The sequence below is a fragment of the Macaca mulatta genome, chromosome 2, assembly GCF_049350105.2.
Source record: "Macaca mulatta isolate MMU2019108-1 chromosome 2, T2T-MMU8v2.0, whole genome shotgun sequence".
NCBI lineage: Eukaryota > Metazoa > Chordata > Mammalia > Primates > Cercopithecidae > Macaca > Macaca mulatta.
The window spans coordinates 80,806,564-80,822,939 of record NC_133407.1 but is presented as its reverse complement, the minus strand read 5'-3'; the positions used below and the strand labels follow the sequence as shown (position 1 = coordinate 80,822,939).

The following is a 16,376-nucleotide window of genomic DNA, read 5'->3' as shown; positions in this document are numbered from 1 at the left end:
TTTTTGTTTTTTTGTTTTAATTATTATTGCTTTGACTTAGAAGCACAACCATTCTGCACTTAAAGGCAGCCATTGTATGAAAGCAATAAGTGTTGCATTTTGTCTTCAATTTAATTTCTTAAAATAAATTTGTTTCAACAATTACCAACAAGGTACATCTTGTTTCTGCATGGATTGAACATGCACGGAAGTGTTCAAGTAAGCTCACACATAACGTGGCTCAATCCCATAAAGTGAAACAAAAAAATATGATGCTCGGGGTACTGATACTGTAATCCTGCTGGACCATGAAGTGAGTGAGGAATTTTACCTGGTAAAGGAGTTATTAAGGGTTGCAAAGTTTGGTCTTAAAATATACTTGGCTATAGTATAGTGGCACATGTGTGAGGAGGGAGATTCTACTTTACTGGCAAATTCTTAGTGAAGAAACATATTTCACAGCTGCACCCAATGCTGTGCCCTTCTTTCTGGATTAGAGCTTTCACAGTACTCTCCCCGACTGACCATAGCTGGCTATCACACACTGGAGTCAAACCTGAGATAACCAGTGTAGATATGACAACAAGTGGACATGTTTCCCAAGGACGGGGGTTTCATAAATGCAGGAAGGTTAGCGCAACCACTGGTGTGAGGGGAAGTCAGAGGACGTGATCATAGTTCATGGGAACCAGCAATGCAGGATGGGCTACATTCAATTTAGTTTCCTTTGCAGGCTTAAAATAGAGCCATTGTAAATTATGTCAGTCTTTCTCAAATCATGAAAATGATTGTTAAAAAAAAGTCTCAGAATACACAATGTGCATTGTTGTGTGGCTTTGATGTGTGAATGATGAGAGCATATGATATAATACCAATTAAATAATAGCAGGGCAGTCACAGGCTTTTTCCCCAAGGGGAGAGGCAATAAAGGTGAAGTTTCTGGTTGAGGATGTTTTATTTTGTTTTGGTGCCTAAAAAATAGAATTTTTAAGTACTCTAAAATTTGAAAGGGGTTCTTGTTATGTTTCAGACGTAATACATTTTAAGACTTTAATTTTCAACATTATATTAGTATAATAATTGTGTGGAGAATCAATGCATGATGGAATTTAACTTTCCATAAATATTTAAATACTCAAATATTATGCAAAATATTGCACAATGGGGGTGACAAAATATATATACCTATATATATGAAATATTTGTGCTGCCTCAAGACATTTGTCAGGTTGGTTGCCTTGCTTTGGAATCTAGTGAAATGGGGTTTTCTGTGTTTGGAGCACCCAGATTGGTGCCTCCAATGTCTTTTACTAGCTTCCTAATTGAAATTTTGAGTAAACCAATTGTGATATTTGCTAAATTCAGAAGCAATTGACATAAAGCCTGAGATTCTTTTTTGTTGTTTGCACACAGGTGAGGTCTGCCATAAATCCTATACTCAGTTTTCAAACCTTTGCCGTCATAAGCGCATGCATGCTGATTGCAGAACCCAAATCAAGTGCAAAGACTGTGGACAAATGTTCAGCACTACGTCTTCCTTAAATAAACACAGGAGGTTTTGTGAGGGCAAGAACCATTTTGCGGCAGGTGGATTTTTTGGCCAAGGCATTTCACTTCCTGGAACCCCAGCTATGGATAAAACGTCCATGGTTAATATGAGTCATGCCAACCCGGGCCTTGCTGACTATTTTGGCGCCAATAGGCATCCTGCTGGTCTTACCTTTCCAACAGCTCCTGGATTTTCTTTTAGCTTCCCTGGTCTGTTTCCTTCCGGCTTGTACCACAGGCCTCCTTTGATACCTGCTAGTTCTCCTGTTAAAGGACTATCAAGTACTGAACAGACAAACAAAAGTCAAAGTCCCCTCATGACACATCCTCAGATACTGCCAGCTACACAGGATATTTTGAAGGCACTATCTAAACACCCATCTGTAGGGGACAATAAGCCAGTGGAGCTCCAGCCCGAGAGGTCCTCTGAAGAGAGGCCCCTTGAGAAAATCAGTGACCAGTCAGAGAGTAGTGACCTTGATGATGTCAGTACACCAAGTGGCAGTGACCTGGAAACAACCTCGGGCTCTGATCTGGAAAGTGACATTGAAAGTGATAAAGAGAAATTTAAAGAAAATGGTAAAATGTTCAAAGACAAAGTAAGCCCTCTTCAGAATCTGGCTTCAATAAATAATAAGAAAGAATACAGCAATCATTCCATTTTCTCACCATCTTTAGAGGAGCAGACTGCGGTGTCAGGAGCTGTGAATGATTCTATAAAGGCTATTGCTTCTATTGCTGAAAAATACTTTGGTTCAACAGGACTGGTGGGGCTGCAAGACAAAAAAGTTGGAGCTTTACCTTACCCTTCCATGTTTCCCCTCCCGTTTTTTCCAGCATTCTCTCAATCAATGTACCCATTTCCTGATAGAGACTTGAGATCGTTACCTTTGAAAATGGAACCCCAATCACCAGGTGAAGTAAAGAAACTGCAGAAGGGCAGCTCTGAGTCCCCCTTTGATCTCACCACTAAACGAAAAGATGAGAAGCCCTTGACTCCAGTCCCCTCCAAGCCTCCAGTGACGCCTGCCACAAGCCAAGACCAGCCCCTGGATCTAAGTATGGGCAGTAGGAGTAGAGCCAGTGGGACAAAGTTGACTGAGCCTCGAAAAAACCACGTGTTTGGGGAAAAAAAAGGAAGCAATGTCGAATCAAGACCTGCTTCAGATGGTTCCTTGCAGCATGCAAGACCCACTCCTTTCTTTATGGACCCTATTTACAGGTAAGCGTGTATGGGAGATGACAAAATATGAACAGATGTATGAAAGGTGTTATTTACACTGTAAAGTGATGGCTTTTTAACACGTCATTTTTACTATTATTATAAAACAGAGTGAAGTTGTTTGATCTAGTGAACTCAGTTTTTATTCTGAAAGTTGGATCATTCTGTTTGAACGTATTTTTAGATGTTTCTGAAGTTGGGGGTTTGGAATAGGACTACAGAATTTTTTTCCCTTGACAATAAATTTATTTTTAAACACTTTATTTGGAGTGGAAAATATGGGAAAATCATATTTAAAGTAAATTGTCAAGTGGCAGAAGAATGAGGATCCTGAAGGATTAATGCAAATATGCGTGGGTACTAAAATGGGTCAGGTTCTTTGGAATACGGGGGGATACATAACAGCAAGAGTCCACTCTTTGTTAACCTACCAACACATCCTTAATAAGGGCTGATCATATTGTTTCTAAATAAATCTCTCAGGAGCCCCCAAGTAAATGAAATATTAATCACGGAGTATGTTTTGTACATAATATGAGTAGTTGGCATAAAAAAATGTCTCTGTTTAATAGCTTCATTATCCAGTTTCCTTTGATGTAGCAAAAAAATCTTGGGGTGAAACATACAAGTTTAATAAAAGATCTTTTTGGCAATATTCAGTAATATTCACTTGACCAAAGTGATTTAGTTTTAAAATGCTAGTTTTCTTTAAATGGGTATGAATAATATGTTTGTTACATATTTTGAATATTACAAACATTTTCATATTTACTTTCTCATTCTAATCTTGAACATTGTCAAGAGTTCATGGAACATGTGGATAATTTTTTATTGAACTTATCTAACATTGGAGTATTTTCATATTTTGCCTAATTCTCTTTTGTGAAGAGAAAGTGTGCTATTATTTAATTCAACAGTATTTATCAAGTTAATATTACTTAATAGGTACTAGAGCTGCAAGTTCTTCTCACTTAAAACTCTTCTTCTATGTAAATTATCTATAATGCATTAACAAGGAAACACTGTCAGTGTGGAAAGGACTACCCTCATTTGAATATGATAAAGTATTATCAAAGGACAATACAAAATATCTCAGTCCTGTCAGTACCAATTTTGGTTACTCTTTAAAATTATTATATCTTAATTCCTTTGGCAGTCCTGTTACTAGAGAAGGAAAAAAAAGACAAACGTGTCTTCCGTATTTTGTGTGTAGATTGTATGTCACACATTTCAGGTCAGGTCATATTTCCAACTCAGTGATGTGTCTCCGTCCTTTGTTAAGATAATTTTTCAGACTTTCCTTTTTATACCCTCTCAGTAGCAACTGGCTTCCAATTCTTCCACACATCTCTTGCACTCATCCTCATCACCTACTAGCATTCCTCTTACTCACTGTGATCTCCAACATCTCTCTGGTGCTTGTCTCAATTAAGACCTAGGCCTGTCATTTTGCCAAACTCATGAAAGACCTAGAACCCAGTTTTAGTGGCAGACTTGGGTTGAAATCTCAGCCTTCTCGTGTCTGAGACTTTAAACAAATCCATAAAATGGATATAACATCACCTACTTCAATAAGTGAAATAATATATGCAACACACATATATCACATATATAATATCAATAAGTGGTAGCTATTTTATTCTGCTTTAAGAGTGCATACATCTAAAAGTATTTTTAATTACCAAGTTGGTAAAAGGAATTAATTCAATATAGATGTATTATTTCCCTATGTGCTTAATACAAAATAGGATGGCAAACATTTCTAAAGCAGAAGGGATATATAGGTAAGTTTTATGTGTCTCTCTCTATCTTCAGAAAGCTCCCCATTCTCTTCTCACCACACCCATCCTATCTGCCTGCTTTCTTTATCAGCAGTGGCATCCAAAGAGCATATATGTTCTCTCTCTGAATATATATTAAATATAATTTACATAAAATATTTATATATTAATATATTATGCTATACATTTAAATAGAAATATATATTGAGAGAGAGAGAACCTCAAAGAGTGGCTAGCAGTGTATATGCTTGGAAATGCCCTTACTATTATTGACAAATATGGAAGGAATAGAGTGCATATTTGGGAGAACACCTTCTTGGTAGAAAATGGCTCTAGTATTCAAAATCAGCCTTGACCTCATGATTTCAAAATCATCAAGCATTCTTGTCTACATTTGGAATGGAAAGGTACTGAATTTGTGACCAATGCCTCTAATTTAGTGACTCCTCATTTTTCACATTTTCTCATTATTCTTATTCCTAGTCATTCAGTAGGGTTTTTCCATTATAAATAGGATCCTCTCTCCTTAAGTACCTGGGAGTGTCACGAGTAATCTCCAAGAACTGGACAGATGTCTTTATGTTTTTATGAGTGTGCTTCCCAGAAACCTACCATTGGCTTTATTGGTAGATGCTTTAAATGTCAGTGATTATGCAGTGATTGATATGTGAAACTGATTCATCTCCAAAATCTAATTTTAACCTTTCAGAGTAGAGAAAAGAAAACTAACTGACCCACTTGAAGCTTTAAAAGAGAAATACTTGAGGCCTTCTCCAGGATTCTTGTTTCACCCACAAGTAAGTATTTCGGATTTGAGATTTCCAGCTTGTAAACTAACTTGTTGATCCTGAAAAGCAGGTGCAATGAAATGAAAGATATCTTGAGAACATTAGGATTTCCTATGACGCTGGTGTGGAAGAACACAGGAAATTCTAGCAGAATTAAAACCCAAGCTCTTTAAAGAAAAATTAGTTAATATATGTGTAAAGATAACATGGTTCCAGTGTTAAATGATTGTCTGCTATTAACAGTTTATTGAGTTAAAGTGCGTTTTGGAGTGAGCAGGACTCAGTTAAGAAAATAAATATCCAAGGTGTGCTTTGTGTGTGGTGGTTGCTGATACTGAGAAATAGATCATACTGTGACTCGTCCCAAACTCGTGAAGGTCATTCTTGTTCTTTTAGAGCTTAGATAAAAACAGGAAATGAGTCTACCTGACAAGTTGTTACCACAGAGGGTGAAGGAATTTATCTAGAGACCACTGAGCATTCCAGCAAAGCTCTGTAATTGCACAAGAATTCACCACAATGCAAAGTGCTATTTGCTGAATAGAGTTGTGTTCATTTATCAAAATATATACAGTCTATCATTGCAAGGAAAATACAAAGCAGTACTATCTCTAATTGGTTCATCTTAAAGTCCTTATACATTTAGTAATTTTAAAAAATGGGTTTACATATCAACCACCATCTGGAAAATCATACTGAAAAAACAAATGCGGTATATAAACATCTTGAATATGGTTTCTTAATTTAAAATTTATTTTACTTTTGTTTAAAGGATGCAAGCTCTGGTCTTTATAGATAGCAACATTTTAATGAAACTTCTTAAAAACAGAGTAAACTAATTTGTTTTGTTGCAATATGTTCAAACAAAAAATGATGGTTCTCTAATAAAATCGGGGGAGTTTATGCCAGCTGTCTTATGGAGAGCTATGAGGCAATTAAATGAATTAAATAAAGATAATGGGATATGATTCGTTTTTCCTTTTCCTTTCTGTTACCTCTTTTACACTTTTTCAAGTATCTTTCCAGAGTCCTGAATAAAGAGTATGAGAGTTGTAACACAATCTTCTGGGTTAGTTGGATAAATCTACTACTGCTAAAGAACGCTCACTCCCTTTCAAAATGAGATAATATATGGTTTAGCAGTAAAAGTTTTAGAAACATTCCAGTTAGTATTAATTTTATATAGGAAGATTAAAGAATGTTATTCACATAATTACTTTATGGAAAAGAAGTAAGTTATGAAACAGTTAATGTTTATCAGGACTATATTTTATATTTAGACTGATCTAAGTAGTACTTGTAAAGTTTCATAGGCTAATAAACTGGAATGTAGCACATATTTTGTGTCAGATGTTGACAAAAAGTACATCTCTCCTAATAGCTTCCTGTATAATTTTAAGTAAATACGTATGAGGATATAATATTCATATATGCATTAATGTTATAATAATTAATTACAGTAATCATGATTTTCATGTTCTCATCATCTTTACAATTTAGTAATTAACCATTTCAAAATTACTATGGGTAATTGATAGAATGGAGTACATGATAGAATGAAGAAAAAACAAAACAGGGATTCAGTGTCTTTTAGCATCTTAGTCTACCTGGCTCTTAGTTTTCCTGTTTGTAAAATGAGAGAGTTGGGTGTAAGGTTTCTATCCACTTTGAAATTCAAAGATGTTTTGCTAACCACGGTAAATTTACCATTTCATAAGATGGGGAATTTTGTCAACCATTAATTCTGTATGAATTTGCAGCTGTTAGCAATATAGTAGGTATATATTTTAAAATTATAAGAGAGCAGATTATATTTTAATATTCCCAAATTAATTAAGGATCACAAAAGATGAGGCATGTGTCCAGGGCTTCGAGCATAGCAGTCATTCCTCAGATCTTCACAAACACACCTGTGGGAGCGCAGTGGCAGTGTTTTCCTCCTGCACCAGAATGTCACGTCTTGGTATAAGGGACTCCCTATTGCTGTATGTTGATATTAGAACAGGACCCAAGAGTGATGATCAAAATACTTAAAACCTGATGTGTCATGAATACCCACCAATCAGAATGGATTTCTGCCATTCTGGAGCAGGATACTGGAGGCTCTTGCTGCACCAACTGCCAATGTTTTATTCGCTGGATAGTGGGACTATTTGAGGGGTGTTTGGGAAAGAGGCCAGGGAAGCAGGGGAACATTTAGAGTGCTTAGGGCAAAGGCTATTTACCAACTGTTACAGAAATATTTCATTGTTTTTATAACCATCATGACTGTTTTCGTGTGTCATGCTATATATAGCTGGGATACAAGCTGGGATACAGAGAAGCCCTCTTCCTCTTTAATCAAGTCTTACCCTTCCCAGCGTAGCTGGAAGAGTTGGAATTTGTGTACACCACATATTTAGCATTGTGCTTGGCATGTGGAAGGACCTAAATGAGGAATAGCTCTTATTAGTGGGTGCAAAAACATTTTATTATAAATATAAAGGGATGTTATTAAAACACCCTCCTCTCATCCCCTGCCCAATTTCTTTGCCAGGGCCATGCCATGTACTAGGAGTACTTGAAAAGATGCTTATTGTATTCTTGGCATGACCTCACTGCAGAAGTAAAGGGGGCACAGATCAAGGAGCCAAAGCAGAATGACTTGCTTCTGTTCTCAGTGCTTGTTATGATTTCATAGCTAATGTGCTCGCATAAAACTGTTCATTGCTGTATTTTCCATTTAAGTATATTAGAGCAAATCACATGGATTCTCTCAGCTTCTGGATCGTCATTTCAAAATGGGAATAATATCTGCCCTATCTATTTCTTAGGGTTGTCATAGTAATAAAGGGGTATCACATTCTCAATGTTTTAGGAAAAAGAAATAAGGATGCTTCATAGTGGTATTCTCTGGGCAAGTCTAGTTTTACAATTTTTGTATATCTTTATATTGTTCTCAGCATATCCCTTCCCATTCCATAATTCCTAGTCAGTGATAAGTGAACACCTCGGTAAATAAAAATCTACTGAATTTTATTGAAAGATTATTAGGCTATATGACTGCCTTTTAGAATAATATGTGTTTTTAAAATTCTGTCAAAAATACTTAGAAGATACATGAGTACATACATCAAAATTAAAAGATAAATGCCGAGGGTCTCAAGTCTTCTCTTAGTTCAATTCTTGAAGAAGCATGTTTGCTCTATCAGACCAGGTGAGAACTATTTAGTCCTCTAGTTTTCTTTTACAAATCAGTTAGTTTACTCTAAGGGAGAAATAAGCATAGTAGAGGCTTTCTCTGCATATGTGGTTGAAAATTATTTATGGTCACTATAATTTTGAAAAGGAGTTGAATGGCCACAAATAGGTCAGATGCAGGGAATGTTATTACTGTGTGACCTCTGAATGTCCATTTCATTTGTTCCTATTTTGGATCCTTTGCATTCACGTTGATAGCCCATTTGAACGTCCATGGAAGTCATTTGTCAATTACACTATTGTAAAAGTGGCTATTATTCCTTGGTTTGATGTTTCTATACTTTTAATATTGTTTTTGGTTATTTGCACATTTTATTTGCAAATGTTTGGCTTTGAATACATCTGCAACAGACTCTTTTTTTGCTTCCATTTCTGTCCTTTCTTCATTCTTTTATATTTTCTTTCTTTTAAATTGGCTGATTATCCTGCTACTACATTCCAAGGAACTGAGGAGACAGTCTTTTCCTAAGTTATAATATGTGAAAAATCACTTAAATCTTCTGTTCTTCATGTTCTATTTTGCTTTCAACAAGTGTTTCTTATGGTTAGATTTCTTCTGCAATCAAGTTTTCATCCTTTAAAAACTATGTATCTTCCTTAATAAAGACACCACAATGTATATAAGCAAAATATATATCTCCTTTAACCAAGCAAAATGATATTTTAAACTTTTGTGTCTCCTGGAAGAGCTTCTAACCCACTAAAGGTTTTCCCAGTGAATCTTGTCATAAATTGTCATTAATAGCTAGAACTTTTTAGTTTTCCATTAACATTCTTAACTGTTCTGACTACTGATGGTCTGAGTCCTATACTAATAAAAATCAAGTAGTGAATTTCCAAGTACATTATCCTTTGATTATCCTTTTGTTATTCAGTGATTCATATTTGAGTAAATATATTTTCTTTGTTATTAACATTATAAAAATGCAAGAGATTGGATTTTTACAGGAAATGGCTTAATTTTTAGCTATTAGAATAAATTTAGGGATATTGTTTTATAGCAAGTAGTAATTAATAAAAAGGAAGCATCTGCTTTGCTGTAAGATTCTCTAGTAGGTAGCGTTTAGCTTTCTTGTAATAATGAACCTTGATTCAAACATTTCATTCAGGTAAATAGAGGAAATTCAACAGTGTTATAAAAATATTTAATTTTTATGTCCAAAGCTTTTACTCAAGGTACAGTTACATGATAAGCAAAAACTACTAATTTAGTACAAATGTTAATTTCTCAAAGGATAGATTGCAATAAAGATACCAACACAGAAGTAATTTTTTGTTTTTGTTTCAATTTTGCTCCCAGTTCCAACTGCCTGATCAGAGAACTTGGGTAAGTTTCCTACTTATATTTTTGACTAAAGTGATGTAGCATTAAAAAGAAAACAACTTAACATTCTAAATTGCTGTACAGACATAAAGAATTCTGAACTCCTTTCCATTACATGATATGGCTCCAGCAGATAGTTGACCTGCTTTCTCAAGCTGCATTCTTTCAGTTATAATTGGGCATTTAGTGAGCTAGAAATTGTTTACAGAATGATTTTATTCGATAAATCCGATCCATTCCACATAATTATACCTTGATATGGAACTCTTTCTGGACACCTGGGAACACGCTGTTAAACGAGGCTTCGAAATGGGTCACTAAGTGAAAACAACCATTATTTGGTGGAGCCTGTATCAGCATGTAAAGATGCTTTTGATAAAGCCTTCTAAAGGATAAAACCTGAACTTGTGTGTAGATACAGGCTGACATGGGAATTCACATCCATATATCCCAGGGCAGAAATTGGTTCTGGCTATTTAAAGATATAAAACTAAATGTTTACAAATCCATATGTAACTAGTGAATGGATCTTTTAGCATCTAGTCTCACTTCCTTGACTTTCAGTTACTACTTCCAGATACAGTCAGTTTCAGTTAATAATATTAGGGGATAGCTTTATTTTTTATTGTGGAAGATACTCAGTATACAAAGAATACTGCTTATTTAGTTTTTACCCCCAAATAAAACTCGGTCAGTGGAAATAACATATAGTTAAAAATATTCTCTAAGTATATGTGTTTCTGTTTCTCTTTTTCACTGAAAATTATTCTGATTTCTGATGAATGGGCAAAATCTTGGGATATAGTTCAGCTGTCCTTTTAAAGTCACTGGATAATTATATATAAACTTAGTTGAAGCATTTTAGCACTAACCTGTTTCCTCTATTTGATGTTAGTTTTTCTTTACCAGAAATTTCTTCATTTTATCTCTTTTGTGGAATATGTAAAATTGTGATTTTTCTCATTCTGATAGACTTTTAAGGTTTAAGTTTATTTCAAAAGTATACAAATATTTATGGAGAGAGAGGGAGAGAGATCAACCCGCTAACTTAGGCAAAGTTGTGCAATAGATGAGGTTGTTTTCTGATTATCCTGGCCGGCATTTCCAGTCTTCTTCCTTTGCATTTCCTGCTAGAGATCTGTCTTGAGTATTGTGCCTCATGGTCCTCATCTTTTCTAAGGTACAGTATGATTTTGACAATAGCTCTGTTGTTAGCTGGTTGAAGCTTAAGGTGTTGACCCCCTACATATATGGCCAAAGATTGTGCCAACTTACAAAGGCAATATAGATTTTAAGTTAAACTACCTTTTCTTACAATACAACAGCATAGTGATTGCTGTTGCAATGCTTTGAAACATTCCCATTCCATTGAGTCACAGGTTTTTTGGAGACGTGACTTACATTTGTATTATAAAACAGATATTAGTAGGGAATATTAAAGATACATGTTTATAATTTTTAGTGGTAAATAAATCTCTATGTTGATTGTTTGTAACACAAAGGATACATGCTTGGGGGGATGAATATTCCATTCTCCATGATGTGATTATTTCACATTGTATGCCTGTGTGAAAACATCTCATGTATCCCACAGATATATACACCTACAATGTACCACAAAAAATAAAGAAAAAGCTAAGTGATTTCATAATCATGACTGCTGAATGTGATACATGGAGTGAGATAACCACAAAATAGGAATATTTACTTCTCCCCCATATGACCATGATTTTGAGATTTCTCAAGATTATCAAGTGAATAAATATAGAAAACTACCAAATCTACAAACTTTCCCATCATAAGTTATTTATGAAAAGTTAATTATTTTATGATAAAGTCATGTGTAATCTAATTTGTAAAACATTGAGTCACATGATTAATGGTGTTGTTGGACATATCATTTCATATAATCAGGTTGTCACTTTAATAGTTTTAATGAGAAACCTTTTTATGTCATCAGTTATTGGCTGCCAGATAATAAATGTTAAGTTAAGTGCTTAGGACCCAGTTGATAATATCTTGCCTGCTGAAATGTTTTCAAAAATACTAACTTTATTTGACTAGAGAGATAGCTACATTTTTTGGTAGAAGCTAGGGAATTGTGTCTAAATATTAGTTTGCGTCAGTATAAAGTTAATAGCCTCTTGGGGACTGGAACAGGGTGAAATGACTTCCTCTTCCAGACATCTGGCTGCAGATAACATCAACTATTATATATGTAAATAAAAATTACTGTTCCATAGGAAAAAACTGTCATTTACTGATCTTAGATTAGCCTATGACATTAATGAATCACAGGGTAATATATTTTTAAAATATATGATCTAACTTTTACCCCTTTGATTTCCCCATTCTCAGCAAATTTCTTATTCATCATAGTAGATATTGCTCTTCTCATTTGATTTTTTCATAATTTAAAAACATATAGCTAGATTCTGTTCCATTTATTCCAATTTATCTTGATTTTTAAAATTTAAAATTAATCTCAAAACTTACTATTTCTCCTGCAAAAAGTGTGTTACTTTTGGAGGAACATCACGTGAGTCAGACCAGCCAGCAAGAGAAAGTTGGGGTTTTGATCTGTACACTCAATAGAGCTCGTGTTAATCCAATACCTTAATCATAGGTATTGACTAGGACTGATGATGGTCACAGAACTGCCGAGTTACCCCAACTAGCAGATGTCTGAGTCACTTCTATTTATCTTAATGTGGAAACTTATTCTTTTCAACTGAGGTCAAGTGCTGTAAGAGCAAATATTAGGAAGATGAAAAGAAGGATTCAACGAAGGCTTTTATGTTGCTTCAGTGGTTGCTGGCTGGGCAGAAAATGTTTTGCGTACGTGTGTATGTGTGTTAACAGTTACCCTCAGCTTGCTTCCCATCTTCTTTCCTTCCCTTTCCCCACTCCAATTTAATCCTCTTTTCATTTGACACCGGAAGCCAAAGGTGGGGGCGGCTTGTAAGACACTTGCATAACCCTTATTCTTTTTCCTATTACCTTTAAGAATGTCATTATTTAGCCATCAAGCCCATAATCTATTTTCTTGTTTCTTGATGGTTTTCCCAAATCGAAACAGTTTGAGGAAAAATAATCACAGTGATCTTTCTTCAAAAGGAGCTAGCTATTAGCAGCTACTAACGCAAGACACATTTCTCAACAGCCAATTGCTCTCAAATAACTTGAAGGACTTGTAGTTTATGTGTGCTGAAGATGAAAGCCGAGAATAATAGTCATGAGTAAGCTATTTTCCATATAAAAGGAAACGTGTTTCTATAAGATGTTTTGTTGCAGGAATCTGAGTATGTCAGCAGGATGGACACTTGAATGATTTAAAACCACTAGATAATGAACTTTTACTTAAATATTAAATGTACCTAAATAAAACATTTATAATCACTACCCGTGCACTAACTGTTCTTCCCAATAAATGTGTGTGATCATGACCCTTATCCATGCTTGTTAATAGTGCTAATCAGTTTGAAGGCCAGAGGTCATTTTTCACTCAGAAAACTTATCTCTTGCTTTCTTGCTGGGTGGAATCTCAAAATGATTTTCTACAAGGAACAATTAGAAGGAAGAAATGCAAATACAAGAGTATCATAAAATATTTCTGGATTGATTTTTTAATAAAGAAATCCAAAGTAACATGGACATGCTAATGCTCTGTCTAGAAGGGAATAATGACCGTGTTCTGCAGAGACAGAACTTTCTCCAACCTCTGTGAGCAGCAGCATCATTCCATATCTCTGCCCTGTGATCAGTATGTGTCAAAATCCTTCATCGTGACAAATGTGCTGTCCACTTGCATCTGTGGAGAATGTTTTAGCAGCTGAGTGATTATGAATCAAACCCCTGAGCTTATAGCCCTTACTGCCTCCCAATGCGTTCACATTTGTCGTCTGACAAGTAAATGTATCTTGACTTTCCTCTGAGATTTTTTTGTCCCGTGTTTGATGAAAGACATTTGGCAAATTGGCAGTAGTACCCTGTACATTGCAATTTGTAGCTAGCATTAGGAGTCCGGGCATGAAATGAGAGGGCAGGCTCCAGGATAAAGGGGAAAAAAAAGAGAACTAACTAGAACATGAATAGTCACTTGAAGAATCAAACACACAATATTCCTTTTGTGAGAAGAGATCATATTCAGGCCATGCTGTCAGATTTTGCTCTGCTTTAAGAAGTTGATGGTATTCTGCCCAGCTGGGTGTCCACAGAATGTATGTCTTGTTAATTTTTCCTTCTGAGTAGGAAATGTTGCCTTTTATTTTTAACTTGAGCTCATAAATTAGGCCTCCATCTCTGTCCTGCTGTCTCATTAGCAAAAGGATAGTTTCTTGGGTTGACCAGTTGTTTGAACTTGCAGTCATCATCTCAATTCTTATGTGTCTTCTGGTCGAGCATCACAGCTCTTTGAGAATTTTATATAATGTATATAGAATGCAAACACCTTTTAAAATAGCTTCTTGAGCTTTCTAATGGCACACTGCGCTGAGAATCAAATAAATAATGGGTGAGTTGATTTAACAGGATGGCCTGAAAGTTTGTTTTTCTACTTAAAAATTCAGTAATAAGCAGCTTCCAAATAAAATGTGAGTCCTGAGGAAAACCAACATGTTGAGAGGGTCAAAGGAAAGGGGAGAGTCCCTCTGGCTGTGGAGCTTAAGAATCAAGCTAAGGCTGGACACAGTAGCTTATGCCTATAATCCCAGCACTTTGGGAGACTGAAGCAGGTGGAAGGCTTGCTTGAGACCAGGAGTTCAAGACCAGCCTGTGCAACATAGTGAGACTCCATCTCTACAAAAAATTTTTTTAAAAACAGTGATCAAGCCAACTTTAAAAGTAAATGCCATCCTCTGCTTGTGACTCTCAAATAAGTGTGCAGGTGAACAAAAACTTGAAGATTATAAACAACAAAAATTAGATTATTGGGGGGGAGAATTAGGCAGGGATAGTTTTCTTTCAAGAATGTTTCTCTAAAAGCATGGTTACATGAACTACTCCCCCTGTCTTACAAGGTACATGTCAAATTATGTTATATGAAATTATACTAACATATGACGAACTGTCATTTCAACTCTGTCTTTGATGAAATTAATATTTAATCAAAATTATTTGTATATGATCCCACTTAAAAATATGGCATATCCAGATGGTAATTTAATGTAGTCTTAGGCAATACCCTCCTATACATTTAATTTTTTTCTTTCTGAGTTACACATATTTGGCTTAAGCTGTAATTTTGTAACACTTCATGTTCTTCCATGCTTTCAGTTCTTTTCTTGGGACTGCATGGTTCTTATGGTTTTCATTGCCTAGGCAAGGCATATAGCAACTCTCCCTATAATTTCCATTATGTTAATATCCATCCCATGATACTAATGCTGTCACTTAAATAAAAAACTTAACTTGGCTTTATTAGCTCTCTTATATATTTCAATGTTCAATTATATATCAGATTATGATAAAATGGCCTAACCAAGGTCTTATGGAAAAAGTTCACTCAGTATTTTATAAGCTTAGTTCTACTTATGGTATTTCCCAAATAAATCAATTCTGTTGTTGTTTATTTAATGTTGGGATACTACAGTCTCTTTCTACAACCCATTGCAGATTTCATGCTTCCCTTTTAATGATGTCCTTGGTTTGCCAGAGATTATCATAGAAGACAAGACGCCATACGATTCATGGTCTTGTGCTTTTACCTTTCAGATGTCAGCTATTGAAAACATGGCAGAAAAGCTAGAGAGCTTCAGTGCCCTGAAACCTGAGGCGAGTGAGCTCCTACAGTCAGTACCCTCTATGTTCAACTTCAGGGCGCCTCCCAGTGCCCTGCCAGAGAACCTTCTGCGGAAGGGAAAGGAGCGCTATACCTGCAGGTAACTGCACAGTTAATCATGGCTGACTTTCCAGAAATCTCCCCTCTGATTTCAAAAGGCCTTGCTGTTTGTTTTGGAAATTATTCTTGATTAGATGATTAATAGCCACCATGATAGATCTCAAGCACTTCAAAGTGTTCTTCATTTAGTGAAATATAAAAATAGTGTTTTTAAAAAATTATTAAATGTGAATTTTAACACAGGCCATTTGGTTGTGATAAATGAGGTTGGAAACAGTCCAAATACTATCTGCTTGTCTCACTTTGATATTTATGAATTTTCTTTCACAATTAATTATTTTCATCTAAAGGTATACTACTACTGTCCTCAAGCATATATTCATTAATTGTCATGGCATTAAAGAATAAGGCCATTAATTAAAGACAAATAAGGTCCACAAGTGAATGAAACTAGGTAGTAAATTTTTTGTTACTCATCAGTAGTAAAGCTTATTTTATGTTTCTGGTTTTGTGTGTGTTTTTTTTGTGAAATAAATTGTGCTTATAATTTCTGAATCATCTTTAGAAATGGGTAGGTATCTGACTCAGGCATGCAACTTTATCTGCTCTTTGAAAAATATGTCACTTTCTTTCCAGAAAAAAAGCTTTTATGGGT

General features: G+C 35.3%; 1 protein-coding gene across 28 annotated transcripts in view; it reads left to right on the top strand.

Moving 5' to 3' along the window:
• MECOM (MDS1 and EVI1 complex locus) overlaps positions 1-16,376 on the top strand; it is a 594,123-nt gene that overhangs the window by 559,963 nt on the left and 17,784 nt on the right. For 11 of the 28 annotated variants that reach the window (XM_015131656.3, XM_015131655.3, XM_077991639.1 and 8 more), the window contains 3 exons: positions 1,393-2,749; positions 5,240-5,327; positions 15,595-15,761. In XM_015131656.3, the coding sequence (XP_014987142.3) occupies positions 1,393-2,749; positions 5,240-5,327; positions 15,595-15,761 (1,612 nt within the window). Of the gene's footprint in view, positions 1-1,392; positions 2,750-5,239; positions 5,328-9,858; positions 9,886-15,594; positions 15,762-16,376 lie in introns of all 28 variants that reach the window. The other 17 variants (XM_001093583.5, XM_015131654.3, XM_077991638.1 and 14 more) reach the window with 3 other exon arrangements.